The sequence below is a fragment of the Leucopleurus acutus genome (assembly GCF_964270905.1).
Source record: "Leucopleurus acutus genome assembly, chromosome: 20".
Lineage (NCBI taxonomy): Eukaryota > Metazoa > Chordata > Mammalia > Artiodactyla > Delphinidae > Leucopleurus > Leucopleurus acutus.
In genome coordinates, this window is record NC_139162.1 from 42,724,287 (window position 1) to 42,749,292 (window position 25,006).

Here is a 25,006-nt window from a genome sequence, read left to right on the forward strand (position 1 = left end):
TCTTAGGGGAATGTTTTCTGTCTTTCACCATTGAATGTGATGTTAACTGTGGGTTTTTCATATATGCCCTTTATCATGTAAAGTAAGTTTTCTTCCTTTCCTAGTTTGCTAAGTATTTTTACCATGAAAGGGTGTTAAATTTAACAACCGCTTTTCCTGCATCTATTGCAGTAAACCTGTGGGGTTCCCCCCTACCTTGGTCTATTAATGTGGCATATTACATTAAATTTTTTTGTGTGTTAAACCACCCTTGCATTCTTAGAATAAAATCCCAGTTGGTCATGGTTTATAGTCCTTTTAATGTACTGTTGAATTCAGTCTGCCGGTATTTTGCTGAGGGTTTTTGTGTCTGTATTCATAAGAGATATTGGTGTGTAGTTTTCTTACAGTATCTTTGTCTGTCCTTGGTGTCAGGGTAATGCTGGCCTAATAGAATGTGTTAGGAAGTGTTCCCTTTTCTTCTGTTTTTTTGGAGAGGTTTGAGTAGGATTGATGTTAAAATGTTTAGTAAAATTCACCAGTGAAACTGGACCTGGTTCTTTGGAGGTTTTTGATTACTGGTCCAGTCTCTTGTTGGACCTGTTAAAGATCTGTTGAGATTTTCTATTTCTTCTTGAGTCAGTTTTGGTAATTTGTATGTTTCTGGGAATTTTTCTTTTTTGTCTAGTTTATCTATTTTGTTGGCATACGTTGTCTGTAGTATTCTCTGAGTCTTTTAATCTCTATAAAGTTGGTAGTAATGTCCTTGCTTTCATCTGATTTTAGTTATTTACATCTGCTCATCTTTTTCTTTAGTCAGTCTAGTCTAGCTAAAGGTTTGTCTATTTTGTTGATCTTTTCAAAGAACCAATTTTTGGCTTTGATGATTCTGTTTTTCTGTTCTCTATGTTGTTCATCTCATCCCTAATCCAGTATAATTTCCTTCCTTCCTTCTGCTGGATTTGGGTTTAGTTTGTTCTTTTTCTAGTTTCTTAATAAAGATCATTTGAGATTCTTTTAGTGTAGCATTTATAAATTTCCTGCTTGAGTATGGCATTCTCTACATCCCCTGATTTTGACAGGTGGTATTTTCTTTTCCAATTGTCTTCAGATTTTTCTTAATTTCCCTAGTGATTTCTTCTTTGACTTATTGGTTCTTTAAGAGTCAGTTTAATTTACACGTACTTGTGAATTTTCCAGTTTCCCTTCTATTATTAATTTCTAGCTTCATTCCACTGTGGTCAGAGAATACTTCATAAAATTCAATCCTTTTCAATTTATTGAGAGTTGGTTTTGGCCTAAAATTTGGTCTGTCCTGAAAAAGTTCCATGTGCAATTTAGAATAATGTACATTCTGCTATTGTTGAGGGGGGAAAGGATATGCTAACTCTTCTAAATGCCTTCACCAGCACTACTAGAGAAGCCACTTGTGCCCTGCCCTTGAGGGTTGAAACAATGGCCAGCCTCTGTGCTGGGCCCTCAGTGAATTTTCAGGCAGATCATGTCATACAACCCTAATTTTTTGGAGGACAGGATCCCTGTTGCCCACCTGGCATCAGCAAGCTGCACCAGAAACATGGGCCACTGTCCCCACAGCTGCCCTTGACAGAGATGGGAGATGATGAATGGTAATAGCCAGCCACTCTGCAAAATGCCAGAGTTCACCAAAGGTTACTGGCCTCTTTCTTCATTAGGTGCTCCCTTGGATGCTACAGGCATTTGACTAGATTCCATAGTTCCACAAAGGTTAATTCAGACTGTTTGCCAGCCCAATAGTTGTTTGGGTGGAGGGACCAATTCCTGGATCTTCCTACTCTACCATCTTCCATGATGTCACTCACATATATGTTTTAATTTCAGATAGTTGTAATCTTTTGAAAATAATAGTTTTATAATCTGCCTCATACATAGCATGTTTAATGTTACTGTATATTTACCTAATATACAATATATTATTGTATATCAAATATATTATTTGATGTAACAAATAATATAGCAGTCTATTTTGGAAAAAAGTGGACAGAGTTGTAGAACTCTAAGTAAGAAATTACATTTGATAAATAATGTTATATTTTGACCTCCTTCTTTAGGTACCTTTTCACCAGCACTTGCCCAGTAATTTCCAAACTGGCCCTCTGCTTCCTTTTTGATTTTATTTTCCAAGTTACAGAAGAAAATATACTGGAGGATAGTGGTTGCCAGGGGCTACGGGTAGGAGGAAATGATACACTGTGGTTCAGTGGGTATAAAGTTTCCGTTAAGCAAGGTGGTAAAGTTGTAGAGCTCTGTTTATAATTAACAATACTGTGATGTACACTTAAAATTTTGTTAAGAGGGTAGATCTCATGTTATGTATTCTTAACCACAATTAAGAAAAATAGGGAATTCCCTGGCAGTCCAGTGGTTAGTTAGGACTTGGCGCTTTCACTGCTGGGGCCCAGGTTCAATCCCTGGTCCGGGACCTAAGATCCTGCAAGCCAAGTGGTGTGGCCAAAAAAAAAAAGAAAAGAAGAAAAAGAAAATGAATGGAAATGATAGCGTTAACAAAAATGCTGGTGAAGTATACCTAGCAATGAAGTCGTCTACCAGCTTGAAAGAAAAAAATGTAAGGTAGCCTGATGGAAGAAAGTATAAAAAAGAGTTGAATCTGCTGTTGGAGACAATGAAAGAGTGCATCAGGATCAGGGAGAACCATGCAGAACCATGCAATAAGCACTTATAAGACTGATTACATAGCCAAATTGAGCCAAGAGGAAACTTGGGGTGATTGGGCATCATATACTGTTACTCTGTGGCTTTCTGTGTTTAGCTGCTGCCCCCTAAAGTGCAATAAATAAATAAAAATAACAGGTTAAAAAACTTAGGGATGAAACAATGTGATTTTTGACTGTACTGACATAATTCCCTTACTAACCAGTTGCACATGAGCTAATTCATGTATTGAAATGTTTTGTAGCAGAATAGTACTAGTAATTTTCTACCTTTTCTGTGTTTGTCCGGCCTTCTCTCTTTCTATTCTCAATGTCCAGGTTTCAACCTTCACCACCTCTCATTTGTTGTTATCTTCCAGACATGTGTTCCCTTCTGATTGCTCTTCTAATTAACTTATTCTTTATAATGCTACAAGAACTGTCTGTTGAAAACATTAAATCTGATCAAATCGGTTTCCATCATTAGAGCCTGTTTCTCAAACTCATGGTCTCTGTTTTCATACTTTTTCATTTTCCCTCTTTTGCTGTATGGTAGCTTTTTTTTTTTAAGGGAACTTTTATTTTTATTTATTTATTTTTGGCTGCATTGATCTTTGTTGCTGCGCTGGCTTTCTGTAGTTGCGGTGAGCAGGGGCTACTCTTCATTGCGGTGCGTGGGCTTCTCATAGCAGTGGATTCTCTTGTTGAGGAGCACGGACTCTAGGCACGCGGGCTGCAGTTGTTGTGGCACGAGGGCTCAGTAGTTGTGGCTTGCGGGCTCTAGAGCTCAGGCTCAGTAGTTGTGGCGCATGGGTTTAGTTGTTCCGCGGCATGTGGGATCTTCCTGGACCAGGGCTCGAACCCGTGTCCCCTGCATTGGCGGCAGATTCTTAACCACTGCACCACCAGGGAAGCCCGGTAACGGTTTTCTTCATACCATATTTTGGAAAGTATGCCTTTAGTTTTCAACTCTATTGTTGGTTACCTTTAGGACTGCAAATAACAAATTTTTAAGCCTACATATGTTAATTTATCAACTTCCCCCCAAATTTTATGAGGTGACTCCTACTATAAAAGATGAGTATTAATTTATAAATTTCCTTTTGTGTTTCCTCTGCTTCTTGTCATTTTCATCTCCCAATTTTTGTTAGAATACTGTGTGAAATAGGTACCATCCAATTTTTGCAACACTTTGTAGTCTTTTTCAGAACTATTAAATTTACATTCTATTCTAGCGCCTTAGTAAATTGTCACATATATTTATGTGCTTAAATGGATTTGTTGTCCATCTCTTATTTTTTGATGGCACTGTTTCTGTGAGTTCTTTATTTTGATGTAGCAAAGGATAAGTCTGTATGGCTTATAGTGCACTAATTTTTTTTTTCCTGGAAGTACAGTGAAACTTGATCAAATTTAGGTCTTTATGTCAGGATGCTTGTTATATCTTTAGTTATATTTTCTCTTATTTGTTCTGTTGTCTTTCTCAGAGACTGTTCTGCTTATTGTCGATATGTTTTATTAGTTCTGCTGTTATATTTGCCTTGTCTATTTTTTCTTTCCTTAACTATGCTACCTTTTCTTTTCAGTATCATTTTGATCAGAAGAGTTTTATTTTTCTTGAGAATGTAAAGCAGTTCTTTCTGAAATTTTCTTCTGTTTCCTGTGATAAATATTAATCCTGAATGGATTTTTCATCTTTCTTTTGACTACGTGGGTATAGTTTGAATGGTTTTGTTATGCCTTAGAAAGCCTAGTAGAGCGTCTCTTTGGTTTTGTAAATAGATGGAAGACCTTTAACCCCACCCCACCTGCCTGCAGCTTCAGGATGAGCTAATCTGTTACTTTGGAGGTCTGGGACTTTATAAAGCATTGTATGGTGGCGATAGTGGTGGTGCTAAGTTTAGGAGTGAGATTGGCCTACTTGTAATTTTATTAGTCTTGCTTTTTCTAATTCTTTTTGGCCTTCCTTTTGGTTAAAGGACAAGATGTAGGACCTTGTCACTTGCTCCCGCCCTGATAAAGTATTGTTCGGCCACCAGAGGAAGGGATGCTTCAGCTAGGACGTCCTACATCTTTTCCTTTATCACATCTGTGTCCCGTCCACCAGGTTGGAGGGTGCCTGGGAAAATTTCTCAGCATGCTACATGTGGATTCTGGACTTGGTCTTCTGGTTTGTACTAACTTATTCAGTATCTGAATGATAGTTTTTAATAAAGCTTTATGGTATAGGTTTGAGGTATTTTCCTGGTTTAAGGATATTTAAACTTTTTAATTTTCTTTAGTTTTTAGGGAGGCATATTCTGCAAACCTACAACCATGCCATCATCTTTCCTGGAAGTCTCATAAGTACTAGAAAGAATTTTTAGGATTTAAAAAAAGGCATTATTTAAACTGAAATCTTTATTTTCTATCTAGCTATGGATCAATTCTGCAGAAAAATGCATACATTCAAAACTTTGCACAATGTTAAGGTGTTTACTTCCTCTAGGACACTCTTTAAATAAATAATATCTGATATTGAAAACTTTCTTATTTGGAGTTTTTATAGGGATATCAACATCAGAAGTCTCCTAAGATAGTGAACCTGAAACTTTAGTATTCATAAGAAACTCTTGAGGAATTGGTTTAAAATGCAGATTTCTATACCCTCTTCCCAGAAGATTTGAGTCAGTGGATTTGAGAATCTTTCTAGCTTACCCTGATGCAGGTGGTCCACAGTTCACCTTTGAGTAATGCTATCTTAAGTGTTAAAATAATCAGATTTAATTATGAGATAGATATTTTAAGGCTATCCCATGGAGCTGAATAGTTTGACAGCTGCTTTCCTTGGCTTCTAGAGGACGTACTATTCACCAAGATGGATATTCTTTCCATTTTCTTCTCTTAAACCCAAAGCTCAATTTCCAAAACTTTGGGATTTTTGTAGATTGGGAAAATCTTCACATCTTCACTTACTACACACACACACACACACACACACACACACACACACACACACACACACACACACACACACACACGAAATGCTGCCAGTTTTTATTTTGCTGAATGAGGGCATTAAAAATAAATAACAATGAAGGACATTTTTAACACCTCCTCTTATCACAACCACCAAAGATATAAGTAAATAAAAATGTAGGAAGAACACAACCTCATAATACCGATAGTCTTGTTTTTTTTAAAGATAACTTTTTTTTTTTGCTGTGTTGGGTCTTTGTCGCTGCGCGCGGGCTCCCTCTAGTTGCAGTGAGCGGGGGCTACTCTTCGTTGCCGTGCGTGGGCTTCTCATTGCGGTGGCTTCTCTTGTGGAGCACGGGCTCTAGGCACGCGGGCTTCAGTAGTTGTGGCTCACGGGCTGTAGAGCACAGGCTCGGTAGTTGTGGTGCACGGGCTTAGTTGCTGAGCAGCATGTGGGATCTTCCCGGACCAGGGCTCGAACCCGTGTCCCCTGCATTGGCAGGCAGATTCTTTTTTTTTTTAATATATAAATTTATTTATTTTATTTATTTGTTTTTGGCCGCATTAGGTCTTCATTGCTCTGTGCAGACTTTCTAGTTGCGGCGAGCGGGGGCTACTCTTTGTTGCGGTGCGCAGGCTTCTCATTGCAGTGGCTTCTCTTGTGGAGCATGGGCTCTAGACGTGCAGGCTTCAGTAGTTGTGGCACGTGGGCTCAGTAGTTGTGACTTGCAGGCTCTAGAGCGCAGGCTCAGTAGTTATGGCGCACGGACTTAGTTGCTCTGCAGCATGTGGGATCTTCCCGGACCAGGGCTCAAACCCGTGTCCCTTGCATTGGCAGGCGGATTCTTAACCACTGCGCCACCAGGGAAGCCCCGCCGCCCCGCCAATAGTCTTTTAAATTGAACACATTTAGCTCTATGCAAAACCCACTCTGTTTTCCACTTAAGAAAAAAAATTTACTTAGCTACAAATTAATGAATACTTTCTTATGGATGGCATTTAAGAACTGCTCTTTAGTACTTGAAACAGTGCATTGTAAGAGGCACTAGCTGAATACAGTGAGTAGACATGTATCTCATATCCTCTGTTTTCTCACCAGTTCGGTCCTTTGGTACAGAAGACAGACCAACAGATCGTCCAATACCACCTCGAGATGAAGTCTTTGAATACATTATATTCCGTGGGAGTGATATTAAAGACCTCACTGTTTGTGAGCCACCAAAACCACAATGTTCTTTGCCTCAGGACCCAGCTATCGTTCAGGTAACATAGTAAATTTGTCTTGGAGTTCAAGTAAGTTTCATGCACATAACTAGCCTTGGATTTTGCCTCTCCTTGTTTTTGTTTTTTAAATTTTCTCGATTAAATGTTCATATAAGCTTATTACCGTTTTCTAGTTACCTGGATACCCAAAATAACTGGATAATGTTCTCACCCAGGTTTTTCTCTTTAGATAATAAGTTGGGACTAAATAGATTAAGAAATAGCTGAGGAATTAATTTTTATCATAAGATACTTTCTGATTTCAACAATGGTTAATAGCTAACATTTATTGAGATCTGACTTTATAAGAAGCACTATTCAAAGCACTGCACATATAATAGGACAATCCTCACAACACCCTCTCAGCTTGGTACTATAGTTATTCTCATTTTTATAATCCTCATTTTTATAAGTGAGGAAATTGAAGTAGACCCATAATTTGAACAGACCCAGGAATTCTGGCTCTAGAATCCAGGATCCATGCCACTATACTACTCACATGTGGATCATATTACAAACCAGGGTGGTGATGGCTACTCTTAGGTAAGATGACTAAGTTTAATGAAAAAAATGCTAAATCACATTATATATGATATGTTTGTTACATAGTATACATGCAATGCAAAAATATAAAAGGATTTTAACACGTACAGATACGTTGTTCAATTCCCAAATGAAGTATTAAAGAAGACGATCCTAAGTGTTCTCATTAAGAGAAGGTTTTTTTTAATGAGTTAATTTATTTATTTGGTTTTATTCTTGTCTGTGTTGGGTCTTCGTTGCTGTGCGCGGGCTTTCTCTAGTTGCGGCGAGCGGGGGCTACTCTTCGTTACGGTGCACGGGCTTCTCATTGTTGTGGCTTCTCTTGTTGCAGAGCACGGGCTGTAGGTGCACAGGCTTCAGTAGTTGTGGCGCATGAGCTTAGTTGCTCCATGGCATGTGGGATCTTCCCGGACCAGGGATTGAACCCATGTCCCCTGCATTGGCAGGCGGATTCTTAACGACTGTGCCACCAGGGAAGCCCGAGGAATTATAAAATTTGTGTATTTTATTTAAAACAGAAACACATGATGTCTAAAAGATTGTAAATTATGAATTAAAGAAGATGTTCATTATAGTACCTGTTTATATGTTAATTGGAAGCACATAGAAGCTCTGAATTTCTACTATAGCAGCAGAGGAAGCAGGTTAACATGAGTGTTTTTAGTTCCTGGCATAGATGATTAAAAACTTTGTGGCCCCCATATGGTTTTTCTGCTGAATCCATTTTCTTCTCAAGTTTTTTTCTTGTCAAAAGTCTTTGGTCATTTGCAGTAAAATATGCTTATTGGGTTTTTTTAACTTCCTCTTTTTTATGCTGTGAATGATAAAAATCTTAGGTTTTCACAAAACTGACTATTAAAATATATATTATCTTGCATAGAATGTGCCTTCCAGCTATTAAAAGGAAATACCTAATGAACTCTTCTAAAGAAAATATTAAGTACTATATAAAATTAAAATGGGGAAAAAAAGAGAAAGTACCTTTTAACATTTACTTACTATTTTTCTGAGTATAAGATAAGCCTTTTAAGAAATAAAAAATTTGGTTCTTGCAACATAAACTGGAGAAATTCTCTACTCTTACCTATCCCCTGCTTTTTAAGTCTTACTTTTGACGAATTAAGTCTGAAAGAATCCTGAGAAAGTGCAAACTTCTTAAATGGAGGGAGAGGAGACACATTCTCATAGAAATAGCTGCCTACACCAAAGAGCGATGTTATCGGACTCTCATATCTTTTGATAACTCTCCAGAGAACAACTTATTTCATCAGTCAGTTTTATGGAATGACAATAACCTAGAGAGCACAATTCAAAATGATTTTTAAAAACTTCTTCCAACCACTGTAAATTTTGGCTTTTGATCTTTTGATTCATTCGTTCAGTAGTATTTATTGAATACCTGCCATGTGTCTGATACTAGCAGCAAACATACAGATAGGGTTCTGCCATCAGTGAACTTGTATCCTAGTGGCTGTTAGTACACTTCATATTTATATTATCAAACATTTTATGTTAAGATAAATTAATGTATATATACATATTAATATATTTATATATATGTATTTTAGGTTTAGTAAGAAGCTTTTTATAAAGTGCTCTTTAACGTAATAATAACTATTTAAAAGTGTAAGTAGTAAGTGGTTTTGTACAGGATAGTTTGTTTCTGCATTTCTTTCCCATAAATTTAATAGTATACCTCAAGTGATTGAAAATAAGAGTAAAATCAAAAGTGAGATGTCTTACTTATGTCACCACCAGACTGAAACTTAGTACTATAACGAAATTTGATTTTTCTCATATTTTTTCTTTAAGCAAAGTTAGTTTACTTATTCGGGTAACTTTTCTTCGGTTCTTTCCTAAATCTCTTGTAAAACCGAACTCAGAGGAGGAGTTCATTGTAGAAAAAAGCATTTATAAATCACATTGTGTACAATTGACACATGTATATAAATTCTGCAATCAGGTTATTCAGCTGTTTTAACATTAAATGCATGTTGCAAGTTGTTATAATTGCTTTTGTGTCTAGTAGTTGTAATTTAATAGTTTTCTTTAAAATGTAAATATTTGAATTTCTTTCCATTATGTACATATTGTTTAGAGCCTGGAAAATTAACCCATGATCTCTTCTTCAGTCTTCACTAGGCTCATCTACTTCTTCATTCCAGTCAGTGGGCTCCTATGGACCTTTCGGCAGGATGCCAACATACAGTCAATTCAGTCCAAGTTCATTAGTCGGGCAGCAGTTTGGGGCTGTTGGTGTTGGTATGTTGTGCTTTTTTCCTTTTTTTTCTTTCTTTTTTGTATATTTCCCTGTCTTTACCACAAAGATATATAAAACCACAAATTTTCAGACATATTGTTTGGTGTTCCTTTTGTAGCCTATTATTTTAAAGACTTTATTTTAATGTCCTTAATGATTAGTGGTTCTATAAAGGCCATCTCTTAGAATGCTAACATTTAAAAAAAATCTAGATATATCCAATTACCAAATTTTATTGAATGTTATTTTAAATTTACATAAGATATATCCATTTAAACTAAGCATTTTTTCCAACATTGTGGGTTTTCAAAAAGGGAAGTAGAGATAATGCCATTATTAGGGAGCAATATCAATATATAACACTATAAGGAGAAAATATAGGAGGGCTAGGCTAGTAACAGTCCTGTTTATGATTGGAGAACAAAGGTTATCATGTACAAAAGCTAGGTATAATCAGATCAGATTTTTTTGTGTTTATTTTTATAGTTGTGCATTTTAGCTCTTAAGTACACCTTTATTGAAATTTCCACAATAAAGAAGAGTTTTAACTCTCAAACTCTAGCCCTTAATCTTTTTTAATTCCATTGAAATAATCACTTATCAGTTTATTTCACTGATCACAAATCCAGTTTCAGGTTTATCTTGAAACTCATTAGTATGTTAACAGGTTTTGTTAAAATTAATTCCTTTCTATGAATATTTTTTATATAGTTGTGACTTTCCAAGTATGTAAATGTTTTACTTATTCACAAAATAAAAAACAGTGGGAAAAAAGTAAATCCAAAAATTGAATGAATACAAACAGAAACAACTATATCAGATAACATAACCACACAGAAATAAGAATTCAAGTAAATTTTTACACTCTTAGTAAGATATATTGTAGGAATAAATACAACTATTAAAAAAAACTTGACTTAGGGTTTATTATTGGTAGTGGTATAGGTGGTGTTAATTTTGAAACTATTTTGTATGTATTATAGGATAGGGCAAATGAGTAATATATTGATGTTGTTGAGAAATGGTATTCTTACCTTGGAGAAGGGAGATATAAATATGGAATGGGGAAAGGTAAAGAAGAACGCTATGGTGGTGAATGTGAATTGGAGGTATAGGTGTGAACTCATTTTTTAAAAACTGGTTGTTTCCTGACTCTGTTCATAGAAAGGGCCTGGAAGCAGTGATACCCAGTAGCAAAGAACGTGTATAAACCCAGTTCTTGCTTTCTAAATACCTCTCCCCACTAAAAGGGATCTAGGCCCCTTTTAAAAAGAAGAGGAAAAAGAGGAAACAATGCTTTTAGAATAACACTAGCTAATAAATAGAAAGAGTGGTGGACATAGAAAATCACCATTTTGTAATCTCTGGTGAAATAATTAACAAGGATTATCAGTGGATGCTAAAATCATTGGGTGAATGGTGTTGGAACAGGATATTTAAATGATCTTAAAAGTATCATCCCACAGTTTACTTATTAATTCCAAAGGGAGAAAATGTGCCTTTATAATGGAGAGATTTGATGGTCACCATCTTAATTAAGTCATCAAGTTTGGCATTGCCATAATTAATGATTATATGTCTGCTGATGTGATGATATGGGGGAAGGGGGGTAAACAACTTCACTTCTGTGGTATTCTTGCTGAAAATGCAGACTCTAATCATGAAGAAATTGAGATATATATTCAGAATGCCAGGCTCTTCAAAGGATTCAATGTTGTAAAGAACAGAGGCAGCAGGACTGTTTTTTTTTTAATTGCATTCGATCTTTATTTTATTTTATTTTAATTAATTAATTTATTATTTATTCTTGGCTGTGTTGGGTCTTTGTTGCTGTGCATGGGCTTTCTTTAGTTGCGGCGAGCGGGGGCTACTCTTCCGTTGTGTTGCGCAGGCTTCTCATTGTAGTAGCTTCTCTTGTTAAGGAGCACGGGCTCTAGGCGAGTGGGCTTTAGAGCGCAGGCTCAGTAGTTGTGGCACATGGGCTTAGTTGCTCCGTGGTATGTGGGATCTTCCCGGACCAGGGCTCGAACCCATATTCCCTGTGTTGGCAGGCGGATTCTTAACCTCTGTGCCACCAGGGAAGTCCTGGGACTGTTTTAGACTTGGGAAGACTGAAGAGACATAGCATCCAAATATAATATGTGATTGGATCGCAAGTTTTAGGAGAAGTTGATAATAAAGAATGTTTTAGGACTACTGAGGAACTTTGAGTAAGGACTAAATGTTGGATGGTGTTATTGTTTATTTTCTTAGATGTGGTAATGGTATTGTGGTTAACCATATAAGAGAATGTCTGTTTTGGGGAGATAATTTTGAAGTATTTAAGGGTGAAGAGGCAAACTGATTGTAGTCTATATAGGAAAAAGAGAATTGTGTATATCACAACATGAAGAAATGGAATAGGCGTGGCAAGATGTTAGTAGTTGGTGAGCTAGATGGAGGAATATATTGATATTCAGTGTACTCCTCTTTCAATTTTGACACAGGTTTGACATTTTTCAAATTTATTTATTTTTGTTGGGGGGTGGGTTGTAACCCAGACATTCATCCCTAATCAAAATTTAAATATTTAATTACTTTCAGATTTATTGTTGGATTGGTGAAATAGGGTAGCTTTGGTCCACGTACCTTCTAATCCTAGTCAAGTGAAGATCAATGTTGCTTATACATGTTAATCAAGATATACTCTACGTTAGTTATAACTGTTAGAATCCTATTCTGAGGATTCAGATAAGGGACAGTTGCAAATTATATTATCCTTTTGAGACTCCTTTCACTAAGTTGAATAGTTAGCTAACATTTGGATTATTGTACTTACCTTCTACATTACTGTGAAGTTTGCATAACTTAATATGTATAAAGCATTTGAACAGTATCTAGCACAAAGTATCTACATAATAAATACTGCTTCTGCTATTCTTCACATCCTGCTCCTCTAATCAAAGTATTTTGTGGTGGTGAAATATATATTCCTTATAAATGCTTTTATCTAATTTTGATATTGGAGGTTGCTGGTTTAGTGTTCTTTGGGTGTCAAAAAGGTAGAAGGTTTTGCTTGTGCTTTCCATGTGGGTAGACTTAATTTTTGCAGTGACAGATTTTTTTCGTTTGTTTTTTTGCGGTATGCGGGCCTCTCACTGTTGTGGCCTCTCCCGTCGCGGAGCACAGGCTCCGGACGCGCAGGCTCAGCGGCCATGGCTCACGGGCCCAGGCACTCCGCGGCATGTGGGATCTTCCCGGACCGGGGCACGAACCCGTGTCCCCTGCATCGGCAGGCGGACGCTCAACCACTGTGCCACCAGGGAAGCCCTGACAGATTATTTTTGATTGTTTGATTTTCATACTGGCAAAACAATTTTTGGAGTGGCTAATTAGAGAACTATATATAGTATTTAGAAGTAGTTAAACGAGGAGGAGGAAAACTGTAGCATTGATTAAGGTGGCAGATGTTTTTTAGAAACGGAATTAACTTAGATATAGTTTGTGTTGGTAAAATTAAGCCAGATTTTAATTTAAGCCTCTTGTTTTCATTTTCTGTGCCTAATATTCTGATGTAAAGAGAAAGTTTAAATAAATCAAGATTACACCATTGCTGTTTGGGAGGAATTTTTTCTATTTTAATTTTCATAGTTTTATTTGCAATTTATATCATGAAGGGTTAATATCCTGAATATCTAAAGAGCTTCTAAAAATAAAGCTCTACAATCCAACAGAAAAATTTGTAAAGATTAGAAACTGACTTTGCCTTTTTCAGAAAAAAGTAAATACAAATGGCGCTTAAACATGGAAAGATGCTTAAATCTTGCTCATGATAAGAGATATACAGCTTAAGTCATCACCAAGACACCATTTCTCACTATCAATTTGACAAAAACCCAAAAGTTTGAATATATTCTCTTTTGGCAAGATTGTGAAGAAAGAGATACTCTCATACTTTGTTTTTTTTAAGTTGATGCACAAATAATTTTTATGTGCAAAGATTAGGTCATTACTGATGTTAATTAGGAAAAATTAATTATCTCACAGTAAACTGAAGCATCAAAATAACCATGACATGCTAAGTCTCATACTACTCTTGTGGGCAAGATGGAGGCATATTGGCTGAACATGGGTTCAGCCAGTGGGTACATTTTAGCTGCTTAAATAGCAGAACCATATTGGACAGTGATTCTCTTAGGTCTCTAGTGTTTTGTACACGTTAATTTTTAATCACTGAGTTTAATGAATACTTAACATGCTTATGAACTTTAAAGTTAGCATAGGGACTTCCCTGGTTGTCCAGTGGTTAAGAATCTGCCTTCCAATGCAGGGGATACGGGTTCGATCCCTGGTCGGGGACCTAAGATCTCACATGCCGCAGGACAACTAAGCCCACACACTGCAACTACTGAGCACACGGGCCACAGCAAGAGAGCCCGCATGCCACAACTACAGAGCCCACATGCTCTGGAGCCCACGCGCTGCAACAAGGAGCCCACACTGCAGCAGAGGATCCCACATGCTGCAACGAAGATCCCATGTGTTGCACCTGAGACCTGACACAGCCAAAAATAAAATAAATAAATAAATAAAGTTAGCATAAACCAGGAGGGTGTTTCATGCATTAAGGATGACAAAGGATTGTTAAAGATCTGCTTAGGGGCAATTCCCTGGCAGTCCATTGGTCAGGACTCCCTGCCTCCACTGCAGAGGGCACGGGTTTGATCCCTGGTCAGGGAACTAATCCCTCATGCCACGTGGTATAGCCTAAATAAATAAATAAATATATCTACTTTGGTAATGTATAAAGGAATTAAACATTCCAGTTAAAAAGCAGAGATCATCAAACTGAATTTTTTTTAAAAAGACCCGGCTATGTGATGTTTATAAGAGATGAATTAAAAGACAGAAAGTTAAAGAACAGAAAAAGGCATGATATACCATACAAACACTGATAACAAGAAAACTATGTTAGGAAAATTAACATCAGACAAAGCAGCTTGAAGATCAGGAGTACTGCCAAAGATAAAGAAGGATTCTTCATAACAGTACATCAGGAAGCTGTAACAATCCTAGATGTGTATGTAACTTTTATAAAATAGTACACCAACACCAACAATTGCAGAAAGTAGATTCTTTTAAGTAAATATTGATCAATCAATGGGATAGATCAAATCCTGGTCCATAAAATGAGTTACATTAAATTCAGAAGGATTGAAATCATACGTGGTATCTTCTCAAACCACAAAGAAATTAAATTTGGAATTAATAAAGATAACTTGAAAAATATACAAATAGTATATTTCTGTTTGCTCAATACAGAAATTGAGCAAACTTACAAAAATCACTAATGAATTAAAGAAGAAATCATAGGAGAAATAAGATATTTTTAAATATAATGATCATAAAGTACAACATATCAAAATTTGTGAGTGGAGCTTAAGCATTGCTTAGGGGAAATTTCATACCTTTAAATACATATATAAGAAAACAAGATTTTTTTTTTTTTTTTTTTTTTGCGGTACGCAGGCCTCTCACTGTTGTGGCCTCTCCCGTTGCGGAGCACAGGCTCCGGACGCACAGGCTCAGCGGCCATGGCTCACGGGCCCAGCCGCTCTGCAGCATGTGGGATCTTCCCGGACCGGGGCACGAACCCATGTCCCCTGCATCGGCAGGTGGACTCTCAACCACTGTACCACCAGGGAAGCCCCCAAAACAAGAATATTTTAAAATCAGTGCTCTAAGCTGCCAGCTTATTAAGAAGCTAAAAAAAAGGAAAGAAAATTAGCCCAAAGTACTAGAAGGAAGAAAAAATTTAAAGCAGAAATCAAGGAATAGAAACAAGTCAAAAATATATATATAATATCATCAAAGCCAGGAGCTGGTTCTTGGAAAAATTTCATAAAATTAATGAGCCCCTAGCAAGACTAAACAAGGAAAAAAAGAAGACTCAAATACTGATATCAAGAATGAAAGTGTAGGGCTTCCCTGGTGGCACAGTGGTTGAGAATCTGCCTGCCAACGTAGTAGGGGACACGGGTTCGAGCCCTGGTCTGGGAAGATCCCACATGCCGCAGAGCAACTAGGCCCGTGAGCCACAACTGCTGAGCCTGCACGTTTGGAGCCTGTGCTCCGCAACAAGAGAAGCCCACGCACCGTGATGAAAAGTGGCCCCCGCTCGCTGCAACTAGAGAAAGCCCTGGCACGGAAACGAAGACCCAATAGAGCCAAAAATAAATTAATTAATTTTTAAAAAATCAAAAAAAAAATGAAAGTGTAGGCATCACTATAGATCCTAAAAGGATAATATGAAGATATTGTGAACAACTTTATGTCAACAGATTTGACATCTCAGATGAAATAGACAAGTTCCTTGAAAATACAACTTTCCTAAACCAACACAGGAGGAAGTACAGTCTCAGTATCACCCTGTTAAAGAAGTTGAAACTAATTTAAAATCTTCTGTAAAGAAAATTCTAGACTATTTGCTTTACTGATAAATTCTACCATTTAGGGAAGAAATAATTTTACCAATCTTACACAAACTCTTTGAGAGAATAAAAGAAGAACACTTCCTAACCAGATAACCAAGGGAAGCTGAGATACCAAAACCTAAATGGTATCTAAATGAAATCAATACAAGAAAATAAAATTACAGCTAATTTCCCTGAACATATATGTAAAAATCCTTAACATAGTATTAGCAGTGGAAGCCAGCAGTTCATAAAAAGGATATTACATAATGACATCTCAGGAATGCAAAGATGTTTTAACATTTAAAAATCATTAGTAATTTACCACATTAACAGAATAAAGGCGAAAAACTGCAATCCCAAGAGATACAGAACAGGCATTTGGTAAAATTCAATACCCATTTATCAACAACTAAGGAATAGGAGGGAGTTTCCTAATCTGAACAGTGAAATGAAAAGCTTACACACATAATGGTGGGATAATGAATGCTTTTCCCTTGAGGTAAGGAATAAAGCGAAAGAACGCTTATTGTCTTATTTCATGTAGTATTGTTCTAGAGGTCCTAGTCAGTCCAGTGAGGCAAGAAAATAAATAAATAAATAAAAGATTTAGAGATTGGAAAGGCAGAGCTAAAAATGTCATTATTTGAAGGTGACATGATTGTGTATGTAGAAAATGCAAAGGAATATTCAAGCTACTGGAATGAATAAGTGAATTTAGCATGGTAAGGGAATACATGGTAAATATACAAAAATCAACTGTATTTTTGTATTCAGAACAGACAGTTTGGCAAACTATGGCCTGTGGACCAAATCCCACCAGCCTCCTGTTTTACTGGAATACAGCCATACCCATTTATTTACATGTGGTCTGTGGCTACTTCTACACTACAAGGGCAGAGTTGTATAGTTATAACAGAGAGCATATGGCCTGAAAAGCCTAGAATATTTTATTTACCATCTGGCTACTTATAGATAAAGTTTGCAGATCTAGAACAAATTATTGGTGAATGAAATATAAAGTGCAACACAGCTTACAATAGCACCAATAACATCAGATACCCAGGAATGAATGTAACAAAAGATAGTATTTGAAAATCTCTATGTGGTTCTCAGTGGAGGGGAGTTCATTTTACCCCCCTCCCTCAGGGGACATTTGGTAATGCCTGGAGACATTTTTGTTTGTCACAACTGGGTGATACTACTAGCATCTAATGGGTAGAGGCCAGGGATGCTACTTAACATCCTACAATGCATGGGACAACCCCTCTCAACAAAAAATTATCTGGCCCAACACGTCAGTAGTGCTGAAGTTGAGAAAACTCTGCTCTACAATAAAAATCACAGAACACTGCTGAGAGAATTTAGAGATCTAAATAAATAGAGAGTTAATCCATGCTTATGGGTTAGAATATTCAATATTATTTTTATGATGACACTTTCCCCAGAATTGGTTTACAGGTTGAACACAATCCTGATCAAAATCCCATCACACTTTAAAAATAGAAATTGACATGCTGATTCTAATATTTGTATGGAAATACAAAATCTATAATAGCCAAACTACTCTTGAAGAAAGAGGAAGTTTGAGGTATACACCCAATTTCAAGATTCAGAACAGGGAATTATTGATATAAGAATACACAGATATACCAGGGTAAAGAATAGAGAGTACAGAAATAGACCTACTTAAATGCTGATTTAAGACAAAGATGCCAGTGCAGTTCAGTGGAGAAGGGAAGTCTTTTTTGTTTTGTTTTGGTTTTTTTGTGAATGATGATTATAAATTTCACTTTTATTTTCCTGTGGATAGAAGGGGAAATCTTTTTAACAAATGATCTTGCAGCAGCTAGATATCTATTTGGAAAAAATTAACAATGACCCCTGCCTCACACTCTACATGAAAAATAATTTGAGATAAATCAATAGCAGCAATGGCACGAGGGAGGTGGGTGTAGTATGACTGGGAAGTCAGAAAAGAGACGGAGGATATAGAAGAGTTTGCTCATGGGGTTGGGTGGCGGTGGGGAGGCAGGCGCAAGCAGTGGGAGATTGAGTCAGAGCAGGATGGAGGTTGAATACACATCATCAGAGTGGTTTATGTCTTGGTCATTACCCAGAAATACTAGGGATAATGGGATAGATTCAGCATCCCACAGAATTATTGAGAGCAGTAGTCTCAACATTTCTGGGGATGTTGTGGGAGGTTATGTTAGGCCTCTCCTTAGCTGGCTGGGACTGCAGCCTGAATGGATTACACCTATAAAGGAGTCCCATTCATTCTTATTGTCTGAGGTACTTTGCTGAGTTTTGATGCCCCGTTTTAAGAGAGATGAACAACTAGAATTCATTAAATTAGGAGAAGTCAAAAGAGGCAAGGCTTAAAGAGCATGTGAAGATGAGAATTGTTGAAGGAACTAGAGTTGCTTAGCTTGGAAATTAGAAGATGTGAGGAACATGATCATAATCTTCAAGTAATTTAAAAGCAGGTAGTTAAACTTCTGTTGTGGAACAAAGAGGTGTAAATGAATAATGAGAAAAGAGGTAGGCCGATAAGGGGGAGGACCTTATAAACTAAGGTAAATAGTTTGAACTTTTTTTTTTTTTTTTTAATAGTTTGAACTTTTTTCTTGAGGACAGTGGAAAGCCATCAGAGAGTCCTAAGCACTGTAGTGATGTGATTATTTTTCTGTTTCATAAAACATTATTCTCAGTACCACTTTTATATTGGATTTAGAGGTGGGGGCAGAGGGGCTATTGAAACAGTTCCTGCTAGAGAAAACCTATGTATATTAAATATTAAGAAGAGAGCACAGCATATGGAAAGTGATTGATCCATAAATTCTGAAGAAATGTAGAAAAGAAGATTGACATAACCTAGTATAGCAAAGGTCCTTTCCTCATATTTTGTTCCTCATATTACCAGAACTTTTTGTGGTTGCTTTAGGCAGAATGCAGCCCCACAATACTGTACTGAGGGGAGGCATTAAAATGGACTGGAGTCCATTGTCCACTGCCTTGGAAATGCTGGGAAAGCTCTTCATAGACCTGTCTCCTGATTTGGCTATTTGTGCAGATACTTGGTGTTAAGATAATTGAACCGTAATGTTGGTATTGAATGTACCATTTCTGCTACTTCTCCATCTGATGTACATCCTTGCTGTCCCATCTGTATAACTGTCCAGGAGAGTATTGCATATGTTAAAAAAAATTGTTTGCATTCAAAGATGCTGGAGTATATATGGGCTTGCTTTTTATATATTGTCAAAAATTTCTCAAATTATTTTTTGATTCAGTTTCACTAATTTCCAGTATTATTAATTTACACAGGTGCTACAGGGAGGGACAATTATCATTAAAATGCTGTGTTACTTTATATAATAGAAAGGTTTAAAATTTTTTTAAAAAATTTTTGTCATTCAAAAAAATTTTCTTAAAGCTGGAAGCTCCTTGACATCCTTTGGAACAGAAGCATCAAACAGCGGTACCCTGTCCCAAAGTAGTGCAGTTGGTTCTGCCTTTACACAGGATACAAGATCTCTAAAAACACAGTTATCTCAAGGTAAGCTGTTTTTTCCTTCAAAATTTTCCACTCTAAATTTCTATAGATAGTAGTCTTTCTCTGAATGTAAGAGCTTTTGCAGCTTGTAACTCATATGTATAATTTCTACTTAGTTCTTTAAAAAAATTTTTAAATTGTTGTTCAATAAGTACATTATTGAATGACTTCCACTGTTCAGACTTCTTATAATTCTTAGATCATAAAACTGAAATGGTGAACATTGTCTAAGTTTGACCTTTTTTTTTTTTTTACAAAGCAATTATATTACTTGTATATAATACTTAAATATTACTGGTCAATCTCAGACTCACCACTGAGGATGAACTATCCTTGATGAATTTGAAATAGTAGCTGAGGAAACAAACTATTCATTATGCTGTTGCATCTTTCCTAGCATCCTCATAGAATCTAGAGCAGTGGCTCTCAGTGTGGACCACTCACAATCAAATCATCTGATCTGGAATGCTTCTTAAAAATGTAGATCCTGAGAACTGCTACATCAGAATCCCTGGAGCTTGGAGATCTGCATTTTAATAAGCTTAAAGGATCCTGTTTCATTTCTTTTTAATTTTGTTTTTCCACCAACCAGTCTCATAACCTTCAGTGGTCCCAGGATTCTTTATCTGCTGCTAACGTGGGTGAAACTGGCCCGTTGCTTTATATGGATGTTTACTTTTAAATAAAACAATGTAAAGTCATTTCAGAAAGATGCTATTATGATCAGGACAGTATTTTTTAAAGCACTTGAGGGTAAAATCAAGCCAATGCTAAACATAATCCTGTGTATCTCACTTTAGATATTTTGAAATAGTTGTAGTTACTTTTATTCATATTGATTTAAAAAAAACTTAATTTTTAATTTTTTAACATTCTAAAGATTTTTTGTAGGTAAATTAGAAATACACTAAGCGCACTGTATAGCACGGGAAGCTATATTCAATATCCTGTGATAAACCATAATGGAAAAGAATATGAAAAAGAATGTATATATATATAAAATATATATGTGTATATATATATGTATAACTGAATCACTTTGCTGTACAGTAGAAATTAACACAACTTTGTAAATCAACTATACTTCAATAAATTTTTTAAAAAAGAAATACACTAAGCATAGGAAGAAAATAAAAATACCTATAATCTCACCACCCAGAAATAACAAATATTTACATCTAGGTTAACATAAGTGTATATTTGTGTGTGTATGTTATTGGTTTGTTAATTTTTTTAAGATTTCCTTCTTAGAGAAGATATTTAATCTTTTTAAGCTTTAGTGTTCCATACTATAAAACAGGACTTTACTGATAAAACAACAGACTTATTGTAAGGGTTAAATTTTTTTTTAATGTATCAGTGTCCTTAACATAATGCCTGACACATAGAACGTGCTCAGTAGATGTTAGCTATCTTAATTAATAACCAACATTAACCTTAATATTGAAGCACCAGAAGGATTCTTATTAAAATCATAAGTAAGGATTCCCTTTCTCATTGCTACTCAGCATTGTTCTGGAATTTTTAGCTATGTCAGGAATACATGAAAAAGAAATAAGTATGAATATTAGAATAGCATTATTTGCCAATGCTGACTTCCTACTTGGAATTGAGAATTCACTGAAAAACTAGAACTAATATGAGACTTAAATTAGATAGAGGTAAAATGTAGAGAATAAGTATAAAAATCAGTAGATGTCCTAGGGCTTCCCCCCTGGCTCAGTGGTTTAAGAATCCACCTGCCAGTGCAGGGGACACGGGTTCGAGCCCTGGTCGAGGAAGATCCCACATTGCCGCAGAGCAGCTAAGCCCGTGAGCTACAACTACTGAGCCTGTGCTGTAGAGCCCGTGAGCCACAACTGCTCAGCCCGCATGCTACAACTATTGAAGCCCATGTGCCTAGAGCCCATGCTCAGCAGTAAGAGAAGCCACAACAATGAGAAGCCTGTGCACCACAGCAAAGAGTAGCCCCTGCTCACTGCAACTAGGGAAAGCCTTTGCACAGCAGGAAGACCCAATGCAGCCAAAAATTAAATAAATTAAAAAAAAATAGATGTCCTAAAACCTAACCCACTGATTATTAATGGGGATAAAAGAAGATGTTCACAATGATGAGAAATAGAAATTATATATAAAATACATAATAAGAAATATGGCCAGTCTCTGTGATGAAAGATACAAAATATAATAGAGGGACATAAAAGAAGTTACATGTAATCAAAGAAAGATATCTTATTCCTAGATAAAAAGATTTAGTATTAGGAAGACTTTATTTCTCATAATAATTAAATTTACTGTACTTTCAATAAATCTACATGGAATAGTAAGAGAACCTAATAAAACAGATACACAGACTATCTTAAAAATAAGTATGCAAGTATACCTAGATATGTTTTAAAAATAAAAGTAATGAGGGCTTCCCTGGTGGCGCAGTGGTTGAGAGTCCGCCTGCCAATGCAGGGGACATGGGTTCATGCCCCGGTCCGGGAAGATCCCACATGCCGTGGAGTGGCTAGGCTCGTGAGCCATGGCCACTGAGCCTGCACGTCTGGAGCCTGTGCTCCGCACCCGGAGAGGCCACAACAGTGAGAGGCCCGCGTACCGCAAAAAAAAAAAAAAAAAAAAAAAGTAATGTGATAGGGCTTACTTACCTCCTTCATAAAGTATACATAAAATAAAGCAGTACAGGAATAAATTTAGAGATGAATAGAGCAAAAGTCAGAAATAGATCCAAGTATAAATAAGTAATTAGTATATGATAAAGATATTATTTTTAAATTAGTAGAGAAAGACTACTAAATGATCCATCCAATAAATGATGTTGTGAACAGACAACTGCCTGATCACTTGGAAAAGTAACTCTAGAATCCTTCCCTCATACTTAAGGCTAAAATAAGTTTTGAATAGATTAAAATGTTTTTTAAAAATTTAATTACATATTTATTAGAAGAAAGAGGTATGTTTAAATAAAACAATGGGAGAGGCGGCCTGGGAATCTGCATTTTGATTTCACCAGCTAAAATTTTTGAAGTTTATAAAATTTTAACACCTAGAATTTTCTTGTAACTGTAAGAATAAGAAGGTGAAGATAACTCGAGGGGGTGTGTTTATTATAAAAGAGCTTTTGAGTTTATTCCTAATATGTCCAGTATCACCTGTATTTCCCTGTTTATAACAAAATTGCCATCATGATGTAGTACCAGACTTTAATTACAAAGGTTTTCAAAATACAGGGCCTTACCTGTGGCTAAGACTCCGTGCTCCCAATTCAGAGGGCCCAGGTTTGATCCCTGGTCAGGGAACTAGATCCCACATATTGCAACTAAAAGATCCCGCATACCATAACTAAGACCCAGTGCGGCCAAATAAATAAATATTAAAAAAAAAAACAGCAGTGAGTTATTACTTACTGTGATTGCCCTATCACTTGCAGTTCTGTAATATTGTGAGTCACAGGATCTTAAAGAAAAGCCTTAATGAAGTAAAGTTTTGTAAGTTTATAAGATCATTTAATGTACTATTATAAAATTACCTAAACAATAGGCTTTTCCAAAAACTTAACACTTGTTTGACAAATAAATCTGTTTATAAGGTGATAAGTGATTACAAAATGTTTTCTCTTAGACCAAAACTTGTATAAACCACTATGATTTCCCATTATAATCAGTGGGAAAATTACAGTGTTTCTATTAATGGCAGAGTAAACTTTGTCATTAATGCTGGAAATGGTGACACACATTTGTAATTGCATACTTTAGTTAACCATATATTTGGGGAGTATTACTACTAAACAGTCCCTGAAGCACCTGGTGCACAACCACCAATGTGCTGTCAGTACTCACCAGTTCCCCAGTTTGGAGCCTGTGCAGGTAGCACAGGTGGGTAGTAACATTTGCAGCATATTTGGGAATATATTTTTTTTACATAAAATGAGGACAATTTTTTAAAGCAAAACCTATTTTGGTGCAATATCATGGGATGTGAGAGCATCTTGAGTGGAGATTTATGGCAAACATTAGAGACAAAAAGCATGATGGGAGCACCCAGTGTTACATTCTTCTGTTCATACTGTGACCAGGCTCTGACCTCATGGAAGAAAAAATGGAATTTGTAAGTACAAAACCCATATTAAGCAAAAATTTGCCAAGTGATCATTCAAACAGCAGAGGGTGAGTATGGCTACTGTGTAATTATCTGAAGGGTTTATTTGTTGCTGGCCTTTTAGTATTGATGTTTAATTACCCAAGACTCTAAGGAATCGAAGAACTTCACCTGACTTTCTAGTTCTTTACTTCCTTTATAATAGAAATTTAATGCAGATAATACTTATAGATATAAGGGTATCACTTTAGACATATCTTCAGAAAGTACTAAAAAAGTTAGGACTTCCCTGGTGGCACAGTGGTTAAGAACCCGCCTGCCAAAGCAGGGGACACGGGTTCAATCCCTGGTCTGAGAAGATCCCACATGCCGCGGCGCAACTAAGCCCATGCGCCACAACTACAGAGCCTGCGCTCTAGAGCCCGGAGCCACAACTACTGAAGCCCGCGCGCCTAGAGCCTGTGCTCCGCAGCAAGAGAAGCCACTGCAATGAGAAGACCGTACACCACAAGGAAGAGTAGCCCCCGCTGTCCGCAACTAGAGAAAGCCCACATGCAGCAAGGAAGACCCAACGCAGCCAAAAATAAATTTTAAAAGAAGTTAAAGCCTCTAGAAATAATGGCTAAAGTCTCAGTGTAATCTGGTGGTTGTGGTTATTGGGGAAAGCCTACACCTGACCTGCCTAAATTATCTTTGATAATATTCCTGGGGGATTTTGTACCAGAGTTTTTTTGTTTGTTTGTTTGTTTTGGGGTTTATTTTATTTTTTTTACTGATCAAGTGACCAGCCCACTAAAGATAAACAGTTTTAAACTCTGGTCTAATGAGTAGATGGATTCAGATTGTGCTGAGGATTTGAATTGGTAGAAGTAAAACTCTAGACCTATTTTTAGGATCTAGGTTATTTTGAAACCCCCAGAGGATAGGGATAGTTTCTTATCTTTTGGTTACGTTTCAGGTCGTTCAAGCCCTCAGTTAGACCCTTTGAGAAAAAGCCCAACCATGGAACAAGCAGTGCAGACAGCCTCGGCCCACTTACCTGCTCCAGCACCTGTTGGGAGAAGGAGCCCTGTATCATCAACCAGGCCTTTACCATCAACCAGCCAAAAAGCAATAGAGAATCAAGAGCACAGGCGAGGTAGAACTTTAGCTATTTACTATTTTTTAATTGACTGGTCAACATCTTCCATTCAACTTACTT

General features: G+C 36.6%; 1 protein-coding gene across 5 annotated transcripts in view; it reads left to right on the top strand.

The window, feature by feature from the left end:
* Positions 1-25,006, top strand: part of LSM14A (LSM14A mRNA processing body assembly factor) — a 113,477-nt gene that overhangs the window by 18,612 nt on the left and 69,859 nt on the right. For 3 of the 5 annotated variants that reach the window (XM_082863114.1, XM_082863112.1, XM_082863113.1), the window contains exons 2-5: positions 6,727-6,890; positions 9,566-9,695; positions 19,585-19,707; positions 24,764-24,943. In XM_082863114.1, the coding sequence (XP_082719240.1) occupies positions 6,727-6,890; positions 9,566-9,695; positions 19,585-19,707; positions 24,764-24,943 (597 nt within the window). The remainder of the gene's footprint in view (positions 1-6,726; positions 6,891-9,565; positions 9,696-19,584; positions 19,708-24,763; positions 24,944-25,006) is intronic. The other 2 variants (XM_082863115.1, XM_082863116.1) reach the window with 1 other exon arrangement.